Source organism: Pseudochaenichthys georgianus, chromosome 10 (assembly GCF_902827115.2).
Source record: "Pseudochaenichthys georgianus chromosome 10, fPseGeo1.2, whole genome shotgun sequence".
In the NCBI taxonomy this organism is placed as follows: domain Eukaryota; kingdom Metazoa; phylum Chordata; class Actinopteri; order Perciformes; family Channichthyidae; genus Pseudochaenichthys; species Pseudochaenichthys georgianus.
Window position 1 is genome coordinate 27,132,478 of NC_047512.1, and position 20,834 is coordinate 27,153,311.

A 20,834-nucleotide genomic window follows, 5' to 3' on the forward strand; every position below is an offset into this window, starting at 1 on the left:
GGATGAAAAAGGATTCAGAAATCATGTCAATGTTTCTTAGATGCTAATTATACATTTAGGAACAATCCATCAAATGTATTGTGACCTTGCAATACGCCATACATACATGCTTAGCTAGTTAGTTATTTAGCAATAACTGACAACTCATTAAACTTGCTGAAGACTAAATAACCTTTGTGAAATCTTAGTTATCTGAAGGTTGAGCCGTCAGAATATTTCTTTCATTGCATGACGCACTTAACTATTGAAGTTGTTCTCAAATGGAAAGTCAGTTAATCGATTATTCACTATAGTCATTTACGTAGAAAAATCAACCCAATGATGTTTCTGTATCCACATACTCAAATGTGTGATTTTCAAATGTCTCTTTGTTAAAGCATCATGCAGTCAATATATTTGAGTAAAAAAAAGAAGCTATTTCAAGACACACATAGAATAAGTCAATTAATGTATAGCTATGTGTAAACATTTGATAGACAAAACAATTACAAATGAATTGAAACAAGTAATTAAGAAAGTTATTGCTAATGAAAATAATCAATAGTCGCAGCCTCCAAGCTTCATGGACCCTTCTCCGGTAAACAACAAATTCAACGGGATAGATTCTTCTGCATCACCTGTTATTCTATTGAAATGTCCATATTCAGAAACTGTAGACACTGCATTAAATTAAGGGTTTCACAGAAACATCAGCTTTGCATAACAACATCATTAGGATTTTTATATGATCCACTTTCAATGTAGATGATCTAATCTTTCTGTTGACATGTATTGATAGAAGAGACTTTGATTCAAATGAATCCCCCAACCATGAGTGCATTAATCCGTGCCTAGCAAAGATTATATTAGAAATGGAAAATGTTTCATTTGACAAATGCTTTCAGGCATTTCACATATACTGATATGCAAACCACTTCACCAAGGGTTGGGTGTGATTTGGTTTGCTAAAGACTTACACACTAGACCAAACTGCAATGAAAGACCAAACCAAGTTGTGAGCATTCATTAGTTAGCAAACACTCCGTAAATTATAACCATTTTATTTAAAAAATATATGTTTTGAGGGGAAAATGTTTTTTTTTTTCTTCAGTTTGGCACATCTTATCCACTATACAGATATGAAATTGTACATATTACAATACAAAAGGCAATGGAAAGAGAAAAGCATTCATTTTGCACAAAGAGATAGGGTAAGAGAGAGGGGATTGGTTCACTTGTTTTTTCCTTTTTTTATTTTTCGGCAGGGTGGGGACCAGGGCTAGAGGATGACGAGAGGAAACAAAAACAGTTTACAAAGAGCCAGAGTGCAAAGGGATGCATATTTCTACAAATTTGTGGATTTTCAGTCATTTAGTACAACCGTAGTCTTCAACAGTGAAATGTCAAATGATTGACAGAACTCTATAGGAATTCCACACACACACACACACACACACACACACACACACACACACACACACACACACACACACACACACACACACACACACACACACACACACACACACACACACACACACACACACACACACACACACACACACACACACACACACACACACACACACACATATATATATATATATCCCCATTCTTGGTGTTATAAAAAATGAAGTCTCTTAATAATGTTTGCTGAATGACATTAAGAAATATTCAACTCAATTGACTTTTGAACATGCAAGACAGATAACAAGGGCAGTAGTAATAGCAGTGCGAAGCTGGAAAAAAACAAAATTTGAAACAAGGTGGAGGTGCTTGACTTTGGACATCATTACGATCAGTGTATGTTTTTCTTTGAAAGCAAATGTGAAGTGTAAAAATGTTTGGTTTACACAAACACTTTCTTTGAACTTGTAGGCATCATATTATGTGTACAGAGACATGACTCAAGCATTTCATTTAGAAGATTAAAGCCAAATCTTGACACCTTCAACAAAGAGACAAATCCACAATTGTCACCTCTCGGGGGCGCTGTCCAGCACACTGCATCCTACATTCTCAAAGCCAGGTTTCTGAGTTGGTTAAACATAGCCAAAAGTTGGGCTTTCGAAGAAAAGGCCATATTTAAGTGTACAGCTCTAAGGCTTCATGACGATGCCATATTACAATTTTCAGTTTTTAGAATTGTAATTGATATTTTATACTTTTTTATACTGTTCAAACACTGGATAGCTCATCAGTTTAAGAAATAGTTTCTTCTGTGTGATCAGTGTGCATTTCAATCCCATGGTGCTCATTCAGTTTGTATCCTTTATTTCTTTACTACCTCCACTTGGCCAGAAATATTGGTTGGTTTTAATAAACGAAGACATTACCCTACCATTGCCCCCTCTCCATCGTCCCATCAATTCCTCTCAACCCCTCTCTCTTTCACCCTGCCCCCACTACCAAACTGAACACAAAGAAGTGCGGAGCTGCGGCAGCAGCTTTAGTCTGATGCTAATGCACGTCCTCTCCCTGCTGCATACAAATGTGTCCTGACCCAGGCTTGCTGTTTGCTTATCACTGGATCTCCATTTGCTTTCAGGCTATTGACCGCAGTTTAACTTGACACTTGTGACTGCTAACCAAATAACTATTATAAGATGTTTCCTTTCCCGTAATCTGTTTTTAATAATGTAAACGGCATCCTTAACACGGACAAAGTCTTAAAGTAAAAGGTTCAATTATGTTTTTAGGTGGTACAGAGAATGATTCTACTAGAACTATTTTTGAGTGGCTGAACAAGCTAAATGTTGCTGGATCACTGGTGTGGGTGACAGAATATTAGATTATTTTTGCCTTGCCTTAATTGGTTGAATCTTGGGCCTGTCAGACCTGATTAGTGTGTGAGCAGTAAAGAGCCTGGGCTACTGCTGAAAGCTTTTCTTTTCAGAATGAAATGCTCTCCTATGTGGCATTTGCGCTGGTCATTACCCTTTCACTTGTGTCCCTTACACATCACACTAACTCCTCTGTATATTGATCTTATTATGTTATAGCAAATCGGCAAACTGTACTTACTAGGTTGAGCTGTTGGAAATATTATGGTCACCGTGTGTGTGGCATTCAGGGGCTAGAGAATCCATGTACACGTCATTGTAAATGTAAAGGTCTAATCTTTTTGTTCTTGATGTCCCAGAAGAGGAAGACATCCATATGTCTTTGCTAAGTGTAATATATTGGAGATTAACCACATATGAACAATGCTTAGTGTTTAACCACAGGTTGAGAATGTATTTGTGAGCTCGTACATTGAACAAGCTGCAAAACTGCATTGCATTTACGAGTCTGATTTTAAAAAGGTCATTTTTCTATATATATATAATATAATTTAACATAAATTCTCAATGTCTGCTGTCTTTTCAATCAGTATACACTTGTGGTTGCATTTTTACACGGAATACATTTTGTAAGAAATTCAGATTTAAACAAGAGTTCCTTTTTTAGCTAAGGACAGCTGTTTTTGGGGGGGATGCCCCCCCCTATGAGTTCTGTAAACAACAAGCACTGAGAGGCCTTTGATCTGATGGAAGATTATAAACCCACCTAATGGATTCATGTCTCATTTGGTAAATGTAATATACATGTGTGTGTATACTTAACCGAATCTCATGGTTATTGTCTCCTCAAGAAGGTTTATATTTTATTTGTAACGAAACGGTAATGACATTTATTTTTCGGATATAATTCAGAGTTTTGGTCTTGGGGTCCTTTTTTAATGTATAATAGTTCTCTTTAAACAATGAAACTGAAAAACAAAGACATTATGATTGATCCGATTGAAGTGCCTGTGGTGCAGTTAGAAACATGATTTCAGATATTTACTTTTAAAAAGAAATGAGACATAAATCACATTTCTCCACTTAATGTATTTCGTTAGCAGAGGGCCATTTGGCTAAGTATTTTCTCTGTGCTCCAGAATATAGTGACAATGTGGAGACAAATCTCACAGTTATACCATTTTCTTGTTTAAAATGATTGCCCCTGCCTGATATGAACAACTTTGCATTCATAGAAAAATAAATGTGTGACTATCAATACACCATCCCTAAACTGTCATGTCCAACCTCTGTCACTGTAGCACTCGGCATTTCTCACATATTTTTAAATCTCACTTGTAGAAATTATGCTTTTTACATAAACTGGAGAAATAAAAACCAAAAAAAGCAAACCCTGTATCATCTGAAATGGTCAAATGGCAAACCATATGCTCTAGGAATAAATAAGAGTTCATACTTCACACTCTTTGTAAGGCAGTTGCTGACACTTGCACTGCCCATAGCCATTTATGATCACGAGTGCCCCTTCTTCATGGCTGGGCTCATACTCATTATAGGGTACCTGTGTAGCTAGATCTGCCATAGGCTGCCGCTGCTGGGTCCTCATCTGTCTGCGGTTCTGAATAGCCGAACAGTGGCGTATCCTGCGCAGGGTGGGAGGGCAGCACTTCCGTGAGATATACACAACGAAAATGATGAAAAAGAATGAACATAGAAGGGCCATAGTTCCAATGATAACCCTATGAGTCATTACAGTGTTGTCCATTGCAGAGAAGTCCTCTGTTACAGCTGCCTCTTCCGTTGTAGCAGTGGTTGCTTGAGCAGTGCGTGGTGGTGTTGTTGTGGTTGTTGTGGTAGTGACTGTGGTAAAGCTCCCAAAATCCTCTGCATAGTCCTGCGTGGGGGTAGGCTGCATAATTCCAAACAGGGAGCTTGTCATCTCTGCAGCTATAGTAGCGTCCGTGGTTGTACTAATGGTTTGAACAACCGGCGCTGAGAAATTCTGGCAAAGCTGGAATCCATAAACAGCGTCAAGTATCTCCTCTCCTTGTGCATATTCAGGACTATGGCAGAGGATGGAATGTTCCCACCTTCCCTTAAAGGTGCTGAGCCACGTGGCCAGAGAGCAAATCCTTTTGGTACATTCCCAATAGTTGCTTGACAGCCCAATAGTACCAAGGGACTGCCACATATCCATGACTGTGGGATCCAGACTGCTTAGTTTGTTGTTATCCAGCAGCAAAATCTTTAAATTTGGCAGTGTTTGAAACACATCAGATGTCAGGACACGGATCTCATTTCCTGTCAGGTCCAGTTTCTCAAGAGTGGTCCAGGTCCACTCCATGCCACATGTTAAGTTGCTGATTTTATTCCACTGCAGAAACAGAAACTGGAGGGCAACAAGGCGAGGGAAATGGGCCAAGTTTATCTTGGTCAGCTGATTGTGCTCCAAGTGGAGCTCTTTGAGCTTAATGAGCCCAGCAAATCCATTCCGGGCCAGACTCCGTAGACGGTTGCTGCTTAGGCCCAGATATTCCAGGCTGCGGCAGTCCCAGAATGCCCGGACAGGTGTGGTGCGGAGTAAATTGGAGCGGAGGTGGAGTATCTGGAGTTTCCTCAGTCCATGAAACAGTTCTGGTTCCAATGCAGTCATCTGATTGAAAGACAGGTCCAGTATCTGGAGGTTGATGAGGTGGATGAAGGTTGTGTTGGGCAACTTGGTGATACGATTGGAGCTCAGATTGAGGTCCTTCAGCTTGTAGAGCCCTTGAAAGGCATCCTCTTGTACTGTTGTAATCTGGTTGTGGTCTAAATGTAGCCATGTGAGCTGGCTGAAGCCATAGAATTGATCAGGGCTGAGCTCAGTGATGCTATTGTGGCGTAGCGACAACCCTAGGGCCCCTTTGTCCACACCATCTGGGGGTGCCTGAAGCCCCTGGGTGTCGCAGTAGAACTGCAGGTCCTCACAGCGGCATTTTTGAGGGCAGGTCGTGCACGATGCAGGAGGCAGCAGGCACACTAGGAGCATGCTGATCACACACAGACACAGAGCCGCTGGTGCAGGTCCCACCAATGGCCACCTTGAATGGAAACCTGGGTGGGTTCAAAGATAACAAAATGAACTGTGGGGCGGGAAAGCTTATCTCTGCAGAGCACTTATTACCAATTCATGGTGACGATTGTGCTTTTTGGATGTGCTCTCGTTCTTTCACATACAGGCATACACACACAGACGTTAAGATCTTTTGCATTGACAACTTTCCCAATGTATGTACAGATACTTTTTTTTTATGCCGAGGTATAATTCAATTGTAATGTACTTAGATATTTAATGATTTACATATACGATCTTGACTTTGTTTCCACACCCTTGCTACTTATATTAAGCCTATTTTCTGCACATGTTGTGCTCTGTAATCTGGTTAAAATACTTATATTTATATTACTGTCATTCATCAATTATTGCATATTTTTTTATTGATTAAACATCTTTTCATCATGAATAGTTAAGCCTTTAATAGAAAAGCTATTTAAAATGTATATATTCCGGACTCGTGTGTTGGTGAAAAAGGAAAAATTAAGGGCAATCGCAGTAAATAGACTCGGCTGAAGAGCTTTTAGTCCTTAGCCTCCCTCGCTCTTACTTGTGTTCCCTATTCATGTCCAGACCTGCCGTATAAAGGGACTAACTTACCCATTCTTTTGTGCACATCGGAGGCTGCATTCAACTGTCCTTTTCCGCAGACTCTTGGAGCAACCAGATGGAAGAAAAATCCAAGGGAAAAAAACCCTTTTGAGTAAGCACAAACGGAATCAGCTTCTTTGGAAATAAAGCAATTCTGAGCCCACCTAGTTGAAACAAAATATGAAATTCCATGTCCCAAGATGAAGATTATTCCTCTTATTTTGCTTAGAGTCTTTGAAAATCCGTGCTCAGAGAAAGGGTTGAATCTTTTCCTTCATCCCACGAATCCTGGAAATAATTATTTAAATTTTTTTTTTTTTAAGTTGATCAGTTGCATCCAGAGCGACTCCGGTGAACAGACCCCCCCCTCCTCTCCGTTTTTTCTTTTTCTTTTTTTTACCCTTTTGTTTCCCTTCCACCGCAATGGTGTCGGCTTAGACAGTCAATTGGAGATCAAGCCGTCCTCTTCATGGCTGTGTTCTTCCGACCCTAACTTGTTGATGGCAGCCAGAGATCCTGCTTACGACGCCGGCTCAGTCGCAGCATAGCCTCTGCAGAGCTGTGAGCGGAGCCCTCCTCTGCTAGCCGAGACGCAGGGAGAGAGAAAAAAAGCAGAGCGGGGAGTCAGGGATGTTATTCTGTGCTTTTTGTTGCAGCCACTCACTGCTACAGAGTGGTGGCAGCCTGGCGTCGATCATCACTACTGTTTCTCTCTCTCTTTTTCTCTCCCACACTCACAAACACCCTCTCACTCTTTTGCTCAGTCACTTGCTCTCTGCCTCATACACACTGCTTGTGCACCTCAGTCTCCCTCCACCGCCCCCCTGCATACCCACTTCCCTCATACTGGCTCGTCACCATCAGAATATTGATATCTTGAACGTGTTGCGGCAGCTTGCTGTTGAAATTAACCACAGCTGTAAATCTCAGCCTCGCCTTGCTGTTGTTCTGTATGTGCTATGTATGAAAGTATACTGAACACATAAACAAAATAACAACAAAGCAAAACGTAGGTCATAACATGTGGCTCTTGACAACATAAACTTCACGAGGGGGGGTGTGTGTGAGGTGTGCTGCATTCTGTTATCTCTGTACAGGAGTATGCTATAGCAATGCTAACATATGACGTCTGGCTTATATACATAATTTACATATCCTGAGTGCAGTGCTGGCATGTGATGTATGGCCAGCCTCCCCAAAGTTAAATTAGGCTTCCAGCATGTAATAGGCTAGAACAAATACTTGTTTGAGAATGTGAAACAAAAACATTTCATATGCAGATCTTGTTTGTTTTTTTAAGAAGGCTTCATTTCAGCACCATTTTAGAGCGCAAAACGGAAAGAAAAAAAACAGAAAGAAACTTTTCTTAATTATTTAATGTTGGTAGAGATGGATGTGAGGGTAATTTCAATTAACTACATCTGAACCAACCAAAGACTAGATATAATAGGCATTAAGAAGAACATGTACTCTGGTGTTCAACTTTTGCACTTCAACACCTTTTATTCCACTCATGCACCATTTACTTAAATGTGACCTCAGATCGCTTGAGCCTGCCACACCCCTCTCTGATTTATACTCGTATATTACTCTGATTACCTTGCTGCAATGTATTTGATATGGATTTTAACTCTTGTTGCAACTGCTACAGGCAATAAATTATACCTAATGAAAGCAAAGAATTACATTTCCTCTGTGTGCTTTGGCAGGAGATGATACTGAAAGAGTTACTTATACAAATCTTATATCATTAGAATTGATCTGGATTACTTGATGCATTTATACATCCTAATTCATTTCATGACAAGAGTTTTAAGACAAGACATGTATCTGGCTGGTACTTTCCAGGTTACTGGACCAGCATGCTGCTTTCATTCTCCACGCTCATTGTGGTGGACTGGGAGATGTAGACAAAATTAAAAACTCTTAAATCTCAAGGGGCATGATGGGATTTTACTCTATTTGATGTGTGGTAGCTTCCCATTTCCAATTCAAGATGTGTAATAGGCAGTTGTTAAAAGAAAGAATGTGAAATTGAAAATGGACATTCAATTAAGTGAAATTGCTGAAAAAATATCATAGTCAGTAATCATTTGACACTTGGAGCATACTTATTTTTCATAGAAATGTTCTATAATTGAGCAGACTAGTGGTTTTGTAGAAAAGGGATGTTCCTAAATCTGTCCTAAAGGAGATGGATAGAGACTCACAGGTATCATAAAAGATGCCGCAGAGAAACTGCCTCCATAATAAGCACCTGAAGAAGTGCTTTGGAAGCCTCTGGCGTGGAAATGAAATATAGGCTAGGCGTGAAGGAAATAGGAGAGAGGGAAGAGGCAGAGCAGAGTAAAGCCCCACACAGCACTGCATCCAACCAGCACAAAATCACAGGGGATTAGTGCCGTCGGATCTCCCTGGCCCCTAACCATGTACACAACCCCCCAATGGGCAAAGGGCAGTGGGGGATGGGGCAGGTCAATGCCACCACCTTCCATGGTGTTGTGTCGCAGTTGATTGGAGCAGTATAGGGGGGGCGAACGGCCCTGAGACCAACTGTTTCTTTGCCTTTCCTCCATTGCCCTTCCCTGTTCATCTAATTTAGCTTTAATTTTTATTATCCTCCAGTATCTGTCCATCTATCTGTCGCTCACCCTGTCTTTCGCCACCTCTTTCTCTCCATCTCCACATCCTTCCTGAAAGTTTTAGAATTTACAACATTTCGCTTGAGCAGTTTGCAGAATGTGACTGAACATGCTCTCTGCTCTCAGTGGGACCAGTAGTTGGGGCTTTGACTGCTGCATAGTGCTTAGCGTCGTGACAACTGCCAATGGTGTTGCAGTATTAAGAGACATGATTTACACAGTAAGCCATGCGTAGTAAATTAAAACCTTTTAATCAACACCATTTTCTCATTTAATATGAGGAGATTAGAATATTATTTTTGAGTGTTATTGTAGATTACGAGTGGTCATGGAGTTTAACCTTTTTACAGATGAAGTGTTTTTTTATCGACAGAGAATTGAAAAATAGATACAAATGAAGAACTATCATTAGACTACTGCAACTCCCTCCTGGCTGGTCTGCCTGCATGTGCCATCCGACCTCTGCAGCTCATCCAGAATGCAGCGGCTCGTCTGGTCTTCAACCTTCCTAAATGTTCCCACACCACTCCGCTCCTCCGCTCCCTCCACTGGCTTCCAGTAACTGCTATAATTCATTTCAAGACAATGGTACTTGCGTACCATGCTGCGAATGGATCTGGCCCTTCCTACATCCAGGACATGGTTAAACTGTACATCCCAGGGGGACCCAAGTTCCCATCAGCAAAAACACGTGGGTTTGCTATCCTGGCTCCCCATTGAAATCAGGACAGCAGATAGCCTGCACATCTTCTGGCGCAGACTGAAAACTAATCTCTTTCGACTCCACTTTGAGCGATAGAATTACTAACAAAGAACTTATATACTAATAAAGGACTGGCTTATCTAAAGCTAGTTGAGTAGCACTTGAAATGTTTGGCTCTATGAAACCTGATGTACTTATACTGCATGGTTCTGTTTACTTCAAGTTTGTATCTTCTTGGTCGAATGCACTTATTGTGAGTCACTTTGGATAAAAGCGGCAGCTAAATTCAATATAATTAGTAATCAAAGTGCAGAGTTTGAAAATGTTGACATGACTGCAGCTCTCACACAAGCCAAGACAGTCCTTGCTTTGTTGAGAACAGTGTTTACAAGTTTCCTACAATTGTTACCGATAATATCATTTCATTAATACAAAAAAAAATAGAACTGTCAGTGATATTGATCTACACAGGCTTCATACCACAGAAAATGGTTTTGGTCACGCCAAGAAAAACCATTTGAAATCAAGGATTCTTGAACCAAACTGTATTTGTCCCTTATCCTCTTTGGAATTATTACAGATTCAAATCTGCCAAAATGTTCCTATACATTTAATATATTATTTAGTTTTTCACTGTGGTATAAAATAAATTAGAGATCTGGGAATTATACTGGTAAAGGTATCAACTTCAACATTTCTGGTATCATGACATTATAAAAGATAAATAACGAGCAGACATAAGAATTAGTAATTAAAATAATGGAATCCGAGCTCTGTATCTATCTCATTAAGAAACTTAAGCCTGCATCACAGCTTGAATATTGTGTTCTGTACAATATGCATGTAGAGAGCTGTGGTGGCAGGAAGCTTGGGCAGGATTTGGATAGCCTCTTTTGATCCCTGCGTGAATGCAAATTAGAATTTAAATGCAGTTTACAACGGCAGCACTTAAGAGGCTGTGTTGACTATAAATTATAGCGCTGATATATATGCAAATCAGCGCTTTTTTTAACCAAAAGCAGCTGTGCCTTTTTACTGATGTATTGTTTAAGTGTGTGTGTTAGTTATTGAAACTGTTGGCCACTGTTTGTTTGTGTGCTCCAGTGTTCGCTCACAATGCCGTCATGTGTTGGAAATGATTCCAGTGTTTTAACAGAGGCAATGTGGCAGATTTGACAGCTGGACTAAACAATAGTTTCTAACAAATAAAAGGAACAGAAATGAATTGGGCTTTGCAGAACACTAGCTGCACTACAATGTGGGTTAAAATCTCGCTGGAACTTTTTACATTCAAAGGACTGAATAGAGGAATAAATAGATATATTTTCGTGTCTGGTAAATTACACATTACATCCTTCATGGAATTATTCGTTTCAAAACAATGCAACAATTCTTGTATCAATACCCAAAAGCATTTAACAGCATTATGACTTGACCTTATTCAGTAAGTTCTCGAAACAATATTCTTCTTTTTAAACTTTGAAATACATTTTGAATTTGTCCTACTACCCTTGTACTTTTAAAAAGTAACTAAAATCAATAAACTATGAACATTTTCTCAACTGTAAACTGAAGCTACACAATGTTTACCGAAATGTCCCTGTAAATTGAATTGGACGATCACAATGTATTTCATTTGAGCATCCACAACAGATGTGTTTGGAGCATAGCTGTCCCTGCACCTTAGCCCTCTCTAATTCCTCTGCCATGTTTATGTTTCAGGCTGGAAGGAAGGACAGGAGTGATGCTCTGAACACAGCCATCGACAGGATGACAAAGAAGACCAGAGACCTTCGCAGACAGGTTTGTGCTGAAATGTTTTCTTTAAAATCCTTCATATATACATCAATATTTTCGCTTATAAAGTTAAACATCTAGGAATGGTGTACAATGTAGTAGAAAAAAAACTACTGCAAGTGCACATTTATTTCCCCCTATCACAAATGCATAGAGGCATATATTTCCTCAACAGTGCCCTTTTTATAAATATATATATTGTTTTACTTCACAGCTGCGTAAAGCTGTAATGGACCATGTCTCTGACTCTTTCCTGGAGACCAATGTTCCCCTGCTCGTCCTGATTGAAGCCGCCAAGAATGGCAATGAGAAAGAAGTCAAGGAGTATGCACAGGTGTTCCGCGAGCACGCCAACAAGCTGATCGAGGTAATGTCGAATTTTGAGTGCTTTCAGAAACAAAACCCAAAACTCATGTGACCCAAATACAGATTATTCGTACTTTTTCTGTCCATCCTATTGATTTTTAGACATTTTAGCTTATAGTAAACGTCAGTCTTCATCCAGCTTCTCTGTTCTCTCTTTGTGACTTTTTCTCCGAAAGATTACCTCTTGATAAAACTGTAGGATTACGGCACAGCAAAAATCTATCTGGGATTGTTTTTCCCAAATTGAAACGAAACAGGAAAATGTTTTCTGTGGTTTCTGTCACTTGTGTGTGTGTGTGACACACGGTGGAAGACACACACATTTACATAAAGGGGATGTGGACTCTAATATGATGCTGTGAGGATATAGTGAGCAAACAAGCAAAACAGATAAAGTGGTCATAGCAACAGATAACATTTTAAAGCGCATCCAAACGAGGGAAATGACCACCACATAAGGATAGGTGCTCCCTCCGGGGAAATGTTGTCTTTGCCACAACAGGTTGATGATCTGCTCATTGGACAACTCCACATGTACTGATACCTAGACCAGACGAGCCGCTGCATAAGCACTTCAAGATTTGTCTTGGCAGATGAGAAGCGCTATATAAATTAAATATATTATTATTATTACCTACAAGGATACCTATCTTAAAAGGGGCCAGGTTCCTTCTGTTTACCCCCCCCTTTCTGTGCTTGGTGTCATATCTCAAGACAGGGTCATGCTTTGGCATAGACTGGGATTTTAATGGCTCCATTGCTGTAACCCAGCAACAATAACACAGACAATGGCAAAGTGTTGGACATGGTAAGCAACAAGCTTACGAAAACATAAGTAATCCTCAGTAGTGGTATTTCCTTTGTTTTCTTGAACACTTGTGTCAAAGCATATGTTGACATTTGAAAGTGACTTCTTCCCCCTGGCAGATGACCATGAGTGTAGCTGGAGCAGGGGGGGCAGTATAAATGTTCACTGGGGAAAGCAGTGAAGCATTAGAGGGAAAAGGGGACCACACAGGGGAGCAGACCCTGAATGCCTCTGTGTCAGAAGTGGCTTTAAAGCATGACATTAGTGGACTCCCATAATGCTCTGGCACTACTTCTGCTTACAACACTTGGATGGGATAGACGAAGAAGCAAAGCTTTGATTGAAATGTTGCATATGAATGTCATTAAATAGAGAATACAGTTTTTACTTGTTTAAAGCAGTTTTTCTCACAGTGGACTTTTGTATTGACATAGGTAGTGTAATATGGTGCTAATATAAGTGTTAGATAAAAGCTTCAAAAATATTTTTTACGCCAATAAAGCAAAGTGTCTTAAATAGACCATTAAAAGTCAACAATAAACCAGAACGAATATGAAGTGTGGGAAAAACTATAGTTATATTAATGAATGGCAGGGATAGTTATCATAATGTCTGTTGTTTTACCTGGCTAATCTCTTGGTCTACATGGAACTAGCTTGATCTAATTAAAATATCCATCAGGTGAAGTATCTTTTGACTCACATAAATTAGGAATGGTAGTTACATATCCAACAAAGGACAAAGTGACACTGATCTCGGGCTGTTCATATGACATCACGAGTTGTGCATGTGCAGGCTGCCTTACGGCAAATGGTCCATTAGATCACACATTTGTTTGAAAGCAACATTATGACTGACACACATTCATTTATAGGCCCCTTTTAAGCAGCTCCTCTAACCTCATTTGTCCCAATATTGTCTTTTTGAAACCTAGTGTTTTATATAATTAAATAAAGCATAATCTCAGGTCTTACTTTATGGGTTTCATTTACTTGATGTGTCAAAGCCTGCTGATACGCTTTGTGTATGCAATCAAACAACAGCCTGTAATTTTATGATGACAAAGTTCACTTCATCATACCCTTTTAAAAGCATGATAACACTATAAATGTTTTTATTTGATGAGAAAGGAAAAATGAACTAAATGGGTTGAATTTAAATCATAAAAGAAAAACTATGGTGGGGGAAGGTTGGTCAGTTATGTAATCTGTAAACAGGTTAACACGGGGAACACAGGTAACAGTCACCACAGCAGCTAACCTAGTTGCAGCACTGAAGACCTTTGCTTTTGGGATTCGGTCTGAATTAACTCATAATATATTCAGTGTTATAAGGCTGTGTTAAAATATCTCCACATCTGAAAGGTAACTATGGCAATAAATGTTCATATTACCTGTTGCCAAATCCATTGGGTTTTTCTGTCCCATGTTACCAGGCATTTTTAAGCAGTAATATTCATCATCTTAAGAGCAGGGGAGAAAATAGACAAAGCTTGGTGTGGTTGCCTCAAGGCTATGTTCTCAAAGGTTCCAGGGTACTCAGGACTATGTGCAGATTTAAGCACGGAGGTAGCAGAGGAAGAATGTAGCCGTGAGAAACAGCTGTAAATACTTTGCATCAGTAATGTCCACATATAATGTCTTTATTTGAGGCTTCAACCATGGATGTTGGTGACATTAGATAAGGGGTTGGTTAACATAAATGTAGTTGCTTTTAAATGACATGCCACAAAGAGTTATAGAGAATTACAACTTGACAAGTTGAGATGCAGAGATGCCTCCCTTGAGGTGGGACCAGTCGTCCAATGGATTAGTGACATCAGCCTTGGAAAATCCCATAGTTTACTGCGGGAACCCTCTTTTTTTGTTTTATTTTTAAAGCATTAGACAATCTTACATTTCTCATGTCTTCAATGTTCAAGCCTAATGCCTTAAGATGCATTATTTAAACAATGGAAGATATTTTTGACTTAAAAATAATAAGAAAAATTAAACATGTCAGTATTTTAACATGAACACTAATACACAAGAGTATGGAACATGGGATGTATTGCTATTGGTTTTTTACCACGGTATTGAATTGGTGCTGGTATTTGGATCAAACTATTGTTATTTCTGTTGGGGAACAAAAAGTAAGCTTTTAGGGAGGTGCATTTTAAAAGAAATGTTTGCACAGACTTGGTAAACTCTGACGTCCCCTGACACTCAGAAGGGCATGGTTACAGCATGCTAAGTGGAAAAACATTACTTTACTTGAGGGTAAAACATTCTTGTTTGGCTTCAAGCAACGTCCCTTTATACTGAAATGTCTTCGTCCCAGTGGTATCGTGGTGAGAACAAGAGAAAGCTTATGTGAAAGATCATGAAAGTAAAAACACAGGTCTCTCCATAAAGTGGCAGTTTTTTCTTCATGTAAGCGCTCTCTCACCCAGCTTCTCGGGTTACTGAATGTTCTCTCTGTGGTCCCTGCATGGGTTTGCATAGTGATGGAGGATGTGTTTATATCAATGTTTCAGTGCGTCACCAGCGCTGTGGTATAAGTGTCTCATCAGGAAAACTGCTCAGGAATCTTTAAGGTGGTAGTGGACATGTTCATGTGGAATGGAAGACGATGAAGAGAGGATCCTTCACACTCTCATTCACTCTGCCACTCCTGCAGCCAGTTATGCTTCTACCGCCAAAGCTTTAATGGATTTCTTTAACAACAAGTCTTATTATTATAGATTTGCCCCACATTTCTATGAGTTTATAATAGCATTTCATCTACCAGACCCCAGGCCCAAGGGGAGTTTATTACGGCCAACACGAGCAATCAAAAAAATCACACGGGTAAAGAATAAGCCATTTTGTAATTACAAATGTTAAAATGAATACACCAGCTGTGCATTATTAACATTATTGTCACCATGATTTAGCGTTATCGATTGGAACTGACATGGCTTTGAAGGCATGTAGTGCTAAAATGCAGTGTCTCATAACTGTTTCACTCAGATTTATAATATAGAGGTAAAACCATGGCTCATTTTGCTGTGTGACCCAGATCTGGGTAATTACATTGTGGAGTAAAATATAACGGATTGATGGCTGAATGTACAAAAATAGGACACAGGTTGTTATAAAAAAAAAAAAACCATTTCAGTTCTTGTTCCCGCTGTAGTACAATCAGGAGCCGTTTTTTTCCTTCTGTAATTGATTACGTTTCAACCCATTTTCTGTCCTTTTGATAATCCTGCTTTGGCACAGTTCCATCACATCCCAGTCATTCTGTTTCAGCATTGTTGCCGGCACATCCCAACCAACAAATGGGAAGAGTCAGACTTTTTTGTGAATATGATTAGATACATTATGTTATTCTGGAAAATGCAAGAATATTGAAAAATAATTGTGCCAGAGCATGATTTGTTGGTCTATACAAGAACAATATTCTCACAAACCATTAATATTGGCAGCAGAGAGGAAGACTTGCTTAGCTCAGCACTCCAGGTCTCACTCTGTTTTTTTTTTTTAAAGTGTCAGGAATGTTTGCCTCTCTGAACCAGGAGTGTAATGGCAATGTGGCAGCCGTGTGATTTAGTCACGGAGCCTCGTCTGCGAGTCCCACAGCTACAACTCGCATTTACATTTTGGGAAATCTAAAGTTATTTGGGAAAAAATATAAAACTTGTATTTTATCTACTCATTCAACATCTTTTGTTTTCACTCCTGATTCTTCCCTTCTCCCTCAGTGCTATGTTTGTATTATTTTAGCAGCATTGGGTTTGTATTCCACAGGGATGGATTGTGTTGCAGAGCTGCTCCATTTCTGATAGATACGTTCATTATGGTAGCCTGGGTTTGGGATTCCTCTCCAAGTTTAATTATACTTTCTTTGTTTCTCAAAATAAGACTGTCAGTGTCCCTGTGTGTGGCTAACAAGTAGATGTGTGTGTTTCTTGTTTTAGGTGGCCAACCTGGCATGCTCCATCTCCAACAATGAAGAGGGAGTGAAGCTGGTCCGCATGGCCGCATCTCAGCTGGAAGCTCTCTGCCCACAGGTACCGTATCTGTTTTTGCCTGCAACTTACGCCAAGCTCATTGTTTGTGCACCTGTTCCACATTGTCCTTTTAATAATAGCACAAGGATCTGCCAATATATCTGATTAGTTAATACAGGTGTGCAGGCCTGCTTAAATGCGATTAAGTGTTTCATAACCAGATACAAATAATATTAGTTAAATAATAGGTCTAGTTTTCTTGCAATTTTTTGAATCTGGTTGTTACAAATACAATGCAGCCTAATGTCTTTCAGTGTTGTGATCCTGCATTTGTGCTAGAAAAGGTGGTGGAGAGAAATGGACACAACACTGTGAGTGGGTGTTGTCCTACTGCCCACAGTGTATTCATTTAACAATGATTACATAAAATATGGAAAATAGTCACAAACCTGCCACATTAAAAAGTGGCATAGCTAGAGGTAATGACACAATCCCACGCTGGTTTCCCACCTGATTTTTGTTGTTAGTTGGATCATACAACCATGCCAAATCTAATTGCTACCTGGCATTGAATTCCACGTCTCTGTGCTGGGGAACTAGACATTTGCTTCTCCCTGATACGGAGAGGTACTGTGCACAAATAGGAACACAATACTTACATAACATATATCAATATAGGCCATTTATTTTCATATGAAGATGACGATGTGCATTTGTTTACATGGATCGACACACTTTGTAAAACTGTGAAGCAAATGTAAACTAAAACGGAACAGTAATAAGACGAGGGCTGCAAGTAGTGATTATTTTCATGTCTGTACACCTTTCTGTTGTTTTCTCAAATTATTGATTAATTGTTGAAAAATCTTGGTCACTGTTCCAAAGCCCGAGATGACTTCCATTTCCGTTAACAACTCAAATCCATTCGGTTTGCTTTCATAGAGGCGTGAATAAACTATATTCACATTATATGATGCTGCAATCAGAGCCTTTAAAAAAAAAAAATTAAGATAACCGATTAATGCATTATCAAAAGGTTGCCAATGAACTCAGTATTTAACAACTAATCAATGAATCTTTGCAGCTCTAATCAAAGCTGGAAATGTTTTGATTCCACTCTGGTTTTTAATTTCACAAAAGATGAAAAAAAATCAATACTTCAAGTCTTTTCCATCTGTCCACTATTAAGCCCATCTTTTCAAACCCCTTACCATTTGAACTAGCAGTCTCTCATGTGTGCCCCTGCCAGCTCTCCATGGTGCTGCCACTCCTCCCCTTAATATCATCTAATGAGTCCCATTCATCCTGAGCTTTGATATCCACAGATGTTTCTTCTCCCAAAACAAGCAGCTATTAGTTTATTTCATTCACTCGTTCAGGAATGACTTGGCTTCATGCTGCAGTCCCAACATTGGGGTGGCAGAGTGGGGGGGCTTCGCGCAATCAACCTATGCTAATGTTTTGCTGAGGGCTATGCTGTAATGGAGCTTTAATGGCTGTAATTGGGTGATTACAGGTGATTAATGCAGCGTTAGCCCTCGCTGCCAAGCCCAACAGTAAGGTGGCCATGGACAATATGGATCTGTTCAAGGAGCAGTGGGAGAAGCAGGTCCGCGTCCTCACCGATGCTGTTGATGACATCACATCCATTGATGACTTCCTCTGTGTGTCAGGTGAGTGGTACACTTGTGCCATGTTGGAGCATCATCCATTTTCTTACCGTCTTAAAAGATCAGTGATTATTTGTGATCTACTTTCAACGTAAAAGCAGACGCTGTTGATTTGTTGACTGTGCTTTCCAGTCAGATTGAAGATGGATATGCACAAAGCACTTTAGACCATTATGAAGAGGAGGTAAATAGCTGTAAAGTATCCATGGTATTAGTCTTTTCTGATGAGAGCTATGCATACAGAGGAAAGCACTGAAGCATCAGCAGCACTACGTCTGCAATTGACATCCTGTCACGTGTGTTAAAGCACACAAATGGTTTGTCGGGCATACCCTTAAAGAGTTCTCGTTAAGCATTAAGCAGAGTGACTTCTCTCACCTCAAGCCAAGTACGGACTGTAATTTACACAGTGGACATTTGCATTTTACAGGCTCAGCCCCATTAATAAGCAGTCAAAGAATTTGTCTTCAGCCCTACACATCCTATACCGGAGCTTCCTTGTGGCCCTCTTAATTTGAGGATGAAGGCTGAGGGTTTCCTGACATTATGTGTTTTCTCAATATCCCTCACGTGTTTCATACTTCATTAAAGCACGCGTTTCTACTCTTTTCCATTTTGCACTATTTTAATTGTGTTGTTATTTTTTATAAATTGTCTTTTATGTCATATATATATATATATATATATATATATATATTTATTTTCTTTTTTTTGAATTGTTTGAGGAGCTCAGGACTTAATATTTTCATTGCCATAACTACACTGTAACTACTGTGCATATGACAATGAAGCCTTTGAGTCTTGATGAAAAAAAGGAAAGAAAATACCATTTCAAGTTAATCTCCTCACTTATGTATTTGCACACAAGCAGGCTGATGTCATGTTTGGATTAAAGTGTTTGAGTAATACAAAGCATATACGCTGCTAAGTACAACACCATTTTATGTCCCCAGAGAACCACATCCTGGAGGACGTGAATAAGTGTGTCATCGCTCTGCAGGAGAAAGATGTGGATGGTTTGGATCGAACTGCTGGGGCCATCCGCGGCCGCGCTGCCAGAGTCGTCCATGTGGTCACTTCTGAAATGGATAATTATGAACCTGGAATCTACACAGAGAAGGTCTTGGAGGCCACCAAGCTCCTCACTAATCAAGGTAACACAGAAACTGCATTATGTCATGAGCCAGAAAATAGTTATGCTTATTTCTGCCATAAGACTGGATTTACAAACAATGAAATAATTAGGATTATTCATATGATTAATATGTCAGCATTCACTTGGATACACCAGAAATGACTTCTCTAGCTCTTACATTATTGTAGCACGTTTTCCTATTCTCAAAAGGTTGGTGACCCCTGAAATATAGTAACTTGGACTGAGAGCTACCTGAATAATAATATAGATCGCAACAAGCGTGTTTCCCAGTTTCAACCCCCAGGCGCTCCTGTGAAAACGGCCCGCTTTGGAGGTGCAGAGTCTTATCTGCTGATACGGTCTAGTTGCTATGATATGAAATATAAGCCAAAGTAAAAATGTCTACATATGGTGCAGTATTTGCTGTGGCTTTTACTCTGGATAAAGGGAAGGCTGATGCACGTATAGTGAGGTGCATTCAAAAGGGAGAAGCTGTGTTCATGAAGCGACATTCCGTAAAAAAGAATGCAATGGCCGCTCCAGGGATACCAGTCTGACTAGAAAGAGGCTAAACATGACTGCCTCTTTTCTCATGTGTCCTTACCTTACCTCGTCAGTAAGTACAACATGCTCTTTGAGTTTTATGCTAAATGTTGATCATCTGAACCTTCTAATCATGCGAGGGATGTGTCACTTTGTCCATTTCATGCCTGATATTGTGTTTTAAACAAAACCACGCCCTGATCTATCCCCTAAGTTATATCTCTGAAGTCTTTTCTCTAAGAGCTGTTTACCTTTTCTGTGAACTTTGAATGTTACTGGCATTTCTATCCTCCAGAATTTCCTTGGAAAGCTGCATTTTCTGTAAAGTGAAGTTGACTGCTGTTTTCAGCCCTTCCTGTATTTATTATTTTTGCTGCATTGTTAGATCCAGCCAGCTCTCACTCAACTGACACTACTGTGTGTACATCTTCCTATTATACACACATGCATTTCCAAACATTTGGACTACCTATGTTGCAAATGTATTATCTTTTCAATTTACACACGGCATCTATTGCACGTCTGTCCGTCCTGGGAGAGGGATCCCTCCTCTGTTGCTCTCCCTGAGGTTTCTCCCATGATCCCTTTAAACTGTGGGTTTTCTTCGGAAGTTTTTCCTTGTACGATGTGAGGGTCTAAGGACAGAGGGTCTAAGGACAGAGGGTCTAAGGACAGAGGGTGTCGTATTGTCATACTGATATTCTGTACACACTGTGAAGACCACTGAGACAAATGTAACATTTGTGATAT

The 20,834-nt window shown here is 39.7% G+C and overlaps 2 protein-coding genes across 3 annotated transcripts in view; one reads left to right on the plus strand and one right to left on the minus strand.

The window, feature by feature from the left end:
- The window catches only part of ctnna1 (catenin (cadherin-associated protein), alpha 1), a 98,601-nt gene that overhangs the window by 36,362 nt on the left and 41,405 nt on the right, over positions 1-20,834 (plus strand). For both annotated transcript variants that reach the window (XM_034093137.2, XM_034093138.1), the window contains exons 8-12: positions 11,515-11,595; positions 11,804-11,956; positions 16,704-16,796; positions 18,253-18,409; positions 19,360-19,560. In XM_034093137.2, coding sequence (XP_033949028.1) covers positions 11,515-11,595; positions 11,804-11,956; positions 16,704-16,796; positions 18,253-18,409; positions 19,360-19,560 — 685 coding nt within the window. The remainder of the gene's footprint in view (positions 1-11,514; positions 11,596-11,803; positions 11,957-16,703; positions 16,797-18,252; positions 18,410-19,359; positions 19,561-20,834) is intronic.
- On the minus strand, positions 1,494-7,163 carry lrrtm2 (leucine rich repeat transmembrane neuronal 2). Its single transcript, XM_034093141.2, has 2 exons — positions 6,457-7,163; positions 1,494-5,855 (listed from the first exon to the last, which is right to left on the minus strand). The coding sequence occupies exons 1-2, from the start codon at positions 6,458-6,460 to the stop codon at positions 4,213-4,215; spliced, it is 1,647 nt and encodes a 548-aa protein (XP_033949032.1). The 5' UTR covers positions 6,461-7,163; the 3' UTR covers positions 1,494-4,212.